The sequence below is a fragment of the Phragmites australis genome, chromosome 3, assembly GCF_958298935.1.
Source record: "Phragmites australis chromosome 3, lpPhrAust1.1, whole genome shotgun sequence".
Lineage (NCBI taxonomy): Eukaryota > Viridiplantae > Streptophyta > Magnoliopsida > Poales > Poaceae > Phragmites > Phragmites australis.
In genome coordinates this window covers 39,742,594-39,750,587 of record NC_084923.1, presented here as the reverse complement: position 1 = coordinate 39,750,587, position 7,994 = coordinate 39,742,594, and the positions used below count along the sequence as shown (strand labels likewise).

The 7,994-nt window shown below is 38.3% G+C and overlaps 1 protein-coding gene across 2 annotated transcripts; it reads left to right on the top strand.

The window, feature by feature from the left end:
- The first annotated feature begins 378 nt into the window (after positions 1–378).
- Positions 379–4,298, top strand: LOC133913038 (glycine-rich RNA-binding protein RZ1C-like). 2 transcript variants are annotated; one of them, XM_062356069.1, is made up of 3 exons: positions 464–604; positions 1,515–2,783; positions 3,253–4,298. In XM_062356069.1, the coding sequence occupies exon 3, from the start codon at positions 3,256–3,258 to the stop codon at positions 4,093–4,095; it is 840 nt and encodes a 279-aa protein (XP_062212053.1). In that variant the 5' UTR covers positions 464–604; positions 1,515–2,783; positions 3,253–3,255; the 3' UTR covers positions 4,096–4,298. The 2 variants fall into 2 exon arrangements, with proteins under 2 accessions (XP_062212052.1, XP_062212053.1); XM_062356068.1 differs by lacking the exon at positions 1,515–2,783 and having other exon boundaries at positions 379–604.
- The last annotated feature ends 3,696 nt before the right edge of the window (positions 4,299–7,994 follow it).

Genomic DNA, 7,994 nt, shown 5'->3' with positions numbered 1-7,994 from the left:
TTAACCACACCAGTCCAACTCGATTTCATTAGCGACATGAGCTTGCCCAAAGCATCTATTGTCATAGTACAATGACAAAGTAGCCTAATCCCCCGGGTAAATCTGGAGAGTTGGAATTCACTCGGCTATGTAGAGTTGGAACACAATATTTTTTATTTAAAAAATATAAAATAAAAAGTTTCGAGTGGAACTCACATCTTAAAGCACAAGGCTATCTCAATAAAAGGGAAAAAAAAGTGATGCCAAACCACTAAACCACGTCCGGCCCATAAAGCCCACGAAACTTTAGGCCCAGGAAAAAGCTGCCGTGACCCTTCCTCCAAGGCCCAAAAGGCCCACGGCCCACCAGGCTCAGCAAGCAAACCGAACCGAACCTCCCTATTTCGCCTCGAAACCTCCACTTCCTCGTCGTCTCGTCTTCCGAAACCCTAAAATTCCCTCCCCAAATCTCAACTCCACGCATCGATCGATCGAGCGAGAGAGAGCCGCGGTGATGTCGGGGAAGGAGGAGGGCCGGATCTTCGTGGGCGGCCTGTCGTGGCAGACCGACGATCGCAAGCTCGATGAGGCCTTCAGCCGCTTCGGCAAGGTCGTCGACACCCAGGTACACGCTCAGCCGGTGGTCCACCGCCGTGTATCCGCGGTTTATGTGCGCGTTCTAATGTAAAGGCGCTGCTAGATCTGCTAGTTTTGTACCATCAGCGGTTCGATTTTGGAGGTTGGAACTGCTGTGGGTGCGGTGGTGTAGGGAGGAAGGTTGGATCTGTTTTTGCTTTGTCTGTGATTGAAGAAGAATGAGCTTTTGCCTATGCATGTTTCAGATATTGATGCGTTCCACTGGTTATCAACTGGCGCAAATAGGTGAAAGAAGATTAATATAATTTTATTTTCACGAAAATAGTTTTTTAATAATAAGTGAAAAAGGTGATAATTAGCTTGGCATATTATCTTGATTCTAAATGAAAGCAGTTTGATCTAGGTCCGGTAGGATTGTGGATCTTGTTTCAAGAAAAAAAATAGTGATTCAGCATCTTAATTAGCTTCTCAAATAGAATACTGTAAAACAATGCTACCTATTGAAATTTGTTGCCCTTTAGGATTATTTCGCTTTGCTGTCTTCTTGCCCTCTTTAGTTTGTGATCACTTCATGAGTACTCACTGTTTTTTGTTTTTCTATCTTCTTTGCAACTGGGGTCTGTGAATGGTCTCTCTGTGCCGTTCTTCCTTTGCTGAGGCCAAATGAGCTGCCAGATTTCCAGAACTTGATTGCACAGTGACGCTTGTTGCTTTCTCGAACTGAATGCTGGTGATGTTCACTTCAATTAGATGCCTGTTTTAAGCATTTTTGCCTGTTAAATTGGATTGAATGAGCAGAGAACAGCGATTGATCCAACTGTTGTTAGTGATAGTTCTGCTTTGTGGTCTGGTAAAAGAAATTGGATGTTGCTGCAAAATTTGTGGTCTGATTTGAACAGTTCCTGCACTGATCCTGTAGCTTTTGTGATTGCCTGCAGTCCTTGTGATTTTTAAATTCTGCTCCACCAACATCAGAGTTGTGCACTCTCGTTGGGAACAGCAACAGGGCCTATATTCATGACACAGGTGCTCTCAATGAAATCTTGAGGAAAACATCTGAAGCTGAATACATGTCTTCTTTGTCGGGTCGAACCAAGTTAATTGGCTGATAAGATACAACAGGACTAATCAATTTATATAATCGTCTGGTTATGTTCACTTTTCGTGGTCATCTTTCTCAGTTGGCTTCATTGGTATCCATGCAATTAGGGTTCTCGGCTACTCTTGATGTTTTTTCTTTTTTCCATATGACATGTCTGTATAGTTTTTCACATCTTGGTAGCTGCTTTGTCAGCATTTAGTGAACTGGCTACAAGCTTGATCTGTTTCTCGTTCTGTGTTTTGTTAGAAATAGATAAACTTTTTCTGCGATGATGTGTTGGCCACAATTCTTCATACATATGATTAATTCGCTGCATGATTAACAGGTGCAGCAATTTGCACTTGTCTTAAGAATTCCATTAACGCTTTTCTCAATGACATTTCTCTGAACTTCTGAAGTTCTTTTGTTTTATTAGTTTGTTTTCGTATTTAGTACATTTTCTGCTAAAATCCAGTAAAAGCTTTCTGTGATGAAAGTCAAACTGAGTTGAAAGCTCATGTGTGGACGTTTTGAAGGACAACTGCTGAAGCAAAAATATGATGTTAGACCCACCAGTACAGGCAATTGTCTTTGTGTGAGATTACTTGAGTTGCCTCCATCTGTTGTATTGCAGTGGTGGAAAGATAATTCTCCGGCGTATTTTGCAGACAAGCTTGCCAGCAGTTCAGACTTTCATTGATGTTGTTCGCATGGAAATGGAAGTTGCTTGCTTATATAGGTTCTTACAATTGGTTTAGTTGATGTGATATGTTTGATAGAGAGCACAGCAGTGGGCATTTCTGGATTGTTCAGATACCAGAAAATGCTGGAATTACCGAGAGTGTATTGAATGTGGGTAGCAGCAAAATTGTGCCTGGTTGGTAATAGTTCGCTTCTGCTGAATTGAGTGCCCAGACATTGTTCTGTAGCTTTACTGCTTGTCAGTGACGATGAGCTAGACATTGTTCTGTAGCTTTACTGCTTGTCAGTGACGATGAGCTTTACTGTGTTGGGAATAGATTCCGTCACAAAGGTAGTTACAGCTAGGTGCTCCTGTGTCAGAATTATGATTTTGTTCTTGAGGGTCTGAGATCCAAGAATAACCTAGTATCAACGCTTCCCTAAGGTAATATCTTTATGCTGTCAGTCAGCCATATCTAAATTTTTCCAGAAGTGATTCTGGTTAGGGTAATGGAATTAAGGTGCTGTGTTTTCTGGTTAATTTGTGTACAACTGCTCCTCTAGGTAGTCGTGTGGTAAGTGGCGACCTTTTTTAGTACTGGTATGCTGCTGTTTCGAATAATTTTTGTAGATGTAATGCAGTTTCCAGTAAGGTAATAAAGTTGAGAGTTGTAATTACCAACCTTTCTGTACTGAATGTCTTAAATTTAATACTGTTGCCCTTTTCTCCATCTCAAAACTCAAATACTAAACTTAACTATGGATGGGAAGATGCATGCTTGTGTATGTGTTGTACTATTATAATTATTGTTTTTGGACAATGTGTTGCTAACATTTATTTTCTTTTTATTTGGCTTAGTATCTGTTTGTCTTTGGATACATTCCCTATATTCATAAGTGTTTTTTTCTTGCAGATCATGCTGGAGAGACACACAAACCGCCACAGGGGCTTTGGCTTCGTGACATTTGAAGATCGACGGGCAGTTGACAGTGCTATCAAAGAGATGCATGGCCAAGAGTTAGATGGTCGGATCATTTCAGTGAACAAGGCTGAGCCTAAGATGAATACAGATGACACTAGGTATGATGGTGGTGGTGGGCGAGGAGATTATCGTGGTAGCAGAGGTGATGGTCCACCCCCTGGCAATTGCTTTGAGTGTGGTCGCCCTGGTCACTGGGTTCGTGACTGCCCTAGTGCTGCTGGAGGTCGTTCTGGCAAATTCTCTTCCAAGTTTAGTGGTGGTGGCAGCGGTGGTGGAAGGGGAGACCGTTTTTCTGGATCAGATAGGTTTGGTGATCGTTACATGGATGATCGCTATGATGGTGGTCGTTATGGGTACCGTGACAAAGTTGACAGCAGAGACAGGTACACTGGGGGCCGTGATCGTTATGCCAATGATCGCTACCCCCCTGGTGGCGATCACTTTAGTGCAGACAGGTATGGAGGTCCAGATCGTTATGCGTCAGGTGGTTATGGTAGGGAGCAAGAAAGAAGTTACGAGAGAGAGGGAGCTCGCGGTGGTGGTGGCTATGACAAGAGTGGCCCAAGGGGTGGTGGTGGTGGTGGTGGCTATGACAGGGATGGTCCGAGGGGTGGCATTGGTGGCGGCTATGACAGGGATGGTCCACGTGGTGGTGTCGCTGACCGCTATGGTGGCGGAGGACCTGCACGCTATGATGGTGGAGGTTACAGGGAGAGGCCTGGGCCGTATGATCGCCCCAGAGGAGGAGGAGGACGTTTTGATGATCGCTACTAATGATCCGTCTGCAGAATCTAGTTCTTTATGTTGCATGTTTAATGTTTGCAGCTTCAGTTTCGCATGGCTGAATGCATAACGAGTTATGGAGGATGCTTAATGTATAACGCATGGCACTGTTATGTCTGTTCTGTATTTGAACCTGTACTGGCACCGGTGCTGCCTTGTTGCTAAGTTTATCCAGCAGACTGTTTGCATGCTGAGTTGATTCGTATTGCTCTGAGCTGTTACCTCGCTGCTGAATGCTTCAGTCATGCTTCTTGCGCATCGTGCAGCTGTAGCGAGTTGAGGTCTTAAGTTATTGATCGTCATTGTTGATCTGAATTATCTGGTATGCAAGGATTATATTTTCAGTGATTGATCGCCAGTGTTGGTCTGAATTGGTTTGAAAGGATTATATTTTCAGTGACTGCTCGTATTGCTGCTCTGAATATCTGGAATGCAATACTGTAACATAAACACTGGCCCAAGTATCCCTGTGCTGGGAATAGATGAAAACCATGCCGAGCTGGTTGTCAACTTTTGTCGTCGGTACTGGAAATAACCCCTCCAGAAAAGCACCGAGTTAACCGCGTTGGGTGGTGTCTTGTATTAGCAAAAGTAGACTGGCGTTGTGTGGTGCTTCTGTATAGCTAACCAACGAGGTCTTTCGTTTTCATGTCATGGTTTGTCAGTGATGGGTTGTACAAAATACAGTTACAGTAATTTTATATTTGAAAATTAAGTTGAAATCTTGTAGATCTTAGCATTCGCAGAATCAGGTGAGCTTTTCAATTTCATTTTAGCACGGGGAAAGCATAAATGAAATAGAGGGAGTAAGAAAAGTTTCGAAGTTGAACTCGGAGCAGTGAGTCCAGTGCCGCCTGTCACCGTCTCCGTGTCTCTATCGTCCACCATACATATCCAAAAGTTCCACGTCTGTATCTTTTTCCAATTAGACTTGTCTGTTAGAATTTGATTATGATCTATTAGTAAATAAGTGTCTCCATCTAAGAGATATATCTTTTGATAAAGAGACTTTAAATCTTTTCATTATGTTCACTGTCATTACGTTAATTGAAGAGAGACATATCTTTTCAATAGCATTCCTTCATTATATATATATATATATATATATATATATATATATATATATATATATATATATATATATACACGTACATATATATACACGTACATACATACATATATATATACACGTACGTACATACATATATATAAAAACTAGTATGTACTCCTGGGTGTATGTACTCCCACCTCTCATATACCACTTTTACACGTGTGTTATACTTCTTTATCACTTTAAATATACTTCATTAGTAATTATAAGATACTACAATACAAATCCCACGAAATTTTTTATGAAATTCCATGATTTTTATCATAATTTGCGTATATACTTCTTTTATGTATAAAAAAGAGTATATAGCAAAAATGAAAGGCTAACATTGAATTTTTTTTCATACAACTCATATTAGAGTATCTTAGAATTAGTATTAGAGATACTAAAAATGATAAAAGAGTATAAAGTGTTTGTTGAGGTGGTATATTGCATGTGGAAGTACATACTCCTAGGAGTATAGAATAGGTGTCATATATATATATATATATATATATATATATATATATATATATATATATATATATATACACACACACACGTACATATATATGTGACATTCCCTATAACATGCGATTATATTAATGATCATATTAATTTTATAATTAAGATTATTTTCTTGCAAAATTACATACTAATTCACCTTAATTAAGCCTAAAGAGCTTTTATACTCAAAAGTGCTTAATTCAAGCAGAATTACAATGTAAAATTTTAAGTGACTACCTCAACTAATATTGGTATAACACAAGGTCGTGGATGTTATGAAATCTACTACAATAATTGCAGATTATGTTCATAACAACGAATTACTCGTCCACTACTGTGCGGTCTACACCATTTTTTTTTACTACCGTCAAAGTATTAAACCATTATTATGCTGTCTAAACCATTTTTGTGACTACTGTCAAAGGATTAAATCACTACATCATTTTGGTAACTACCTTCTAAATGATTACCTCTATTTAAAATTTGTGAAACACAAGGTAATGAAACAATAACATCTACTGTATATTTGCAAATTATCCACCATCACTGCGAGGCAATGATTACCTTCAACGTGTACCTCCAAATATTCTACTTAGTATAACACAAAGTAATAGGAACATAGGCATCTACTGACAAATGTTAGATTATGCCTCATACTACTGCGAAATCTACACCATATTTGGTTATTATCTTTAACGTGTTAGCTACACAATTTGAGATCTACACTATATAATTTAAGTCTCAACTTGACTTTAAAAAAAATTACATCATTATTATAATATTACCATGATGATTTTAAATTTACCAACAATAAATTAATCAAATCTATGGTTAAAATACATGTACGATACAATGATCGACAAAGAGTTCGATGAACTCACACTCAACGGTCACAATTATCCAACATGGACAATGGATGTCAAGGTCAGTCTTATACCCCGCGGAATAGTAGCTGCTCTACCAACCTCCCTAAAACTAAGATCCATCGCTACCAGATCATGTTAAATATATTGCACTATATATAAGACATTATATCTATCTGGATCTCAAGTCTGAGTATCTGATGGAAGAAAATTTGAGCACTTTGTGGCTAGCTCTCAAAAGCAGATATGAACAGCAGAAGACAGTCGTTCTGCCCAATGCATGTTATGAATGGACATATATCTGACTCTAGGACTTCAAGTCCTTCGGAGAATACAATTATATTGTTCATAAATCTGCTCAAAATTGTATTTTTACGAAAAGAACCTACAGATGCGGAAAAGATAGAGAAAACTTTATCTATTTTTGCTTTCCGCTGATAGGATCTTACATCAACAATACCGTGTAATAAAATACCAAATTTATTTCGACTCAATACATATGTTACTTCAGGTCGAAAAGTATGATGAACTCTTTCTATCATTAGCGTCCAATAAACGCTGCTCATTTACCTGAAATACCTCATAATGTTCAGAATAACAATAAAGTTTGATGACTCTATTAAACGCCATCCAAAGAAATATATTGGTAAACACAAACGCAATAAGAAGCAAAAGTCCTATGCACTGGATCAAGGTTAAGGCATTTTTAAACTTAACAAATCTAATATTTATCGTAAGTATGGATTACAAGCACTTCACTAAGAAATATCACAACCTGAGATATTTAGTTAATCTATATTTACAATCTGTGGGACGTAACCGTCATAGTCAAAGGTAAAGATTTAAAGCACACTTCAATCTTAAAACCGACTCCACCAAAAAGGCTAGTTGTTCGCAACAAGTTCTACAAGAATCAAGTAATAACCAGACTCTTTTGCAACCAGAAGATCATATGAGCACAAAAAATATGTTTGTCAAATTTGCTTCGCATGATATGTTTGGAGATATTAACTAGTCTTTCAATTCCTTAGATATCATGTTATCTACATCTCATTAAATATTATAATATAATATTATATCATCACTATGAAACTATAATAAAATATGTAAGTATTCTATGTATCTGATAAAGAATTTCATATCGAATTCTTCAATTCTATATATACATTTTTACGGCAGTCAATCTGATGGAGGAAGAAATGTGCCTAGTGGACATATGCACTACAAATTCTATACTTAGAAAACCCAAAATATTTTCAAACTCTTACTAAGAAATAAGGAAATATTTTGATAATAGCTAGATGCAATGTAGTGATTGTTGGTTGTGGTCGTGCCATAATTACTCTTCCTATAAATACACAAATCATAATCGTTGATGCTCTATAGTATCTCGATTCAATCCGTACCTTACTAAGTTATAGGGATATCCG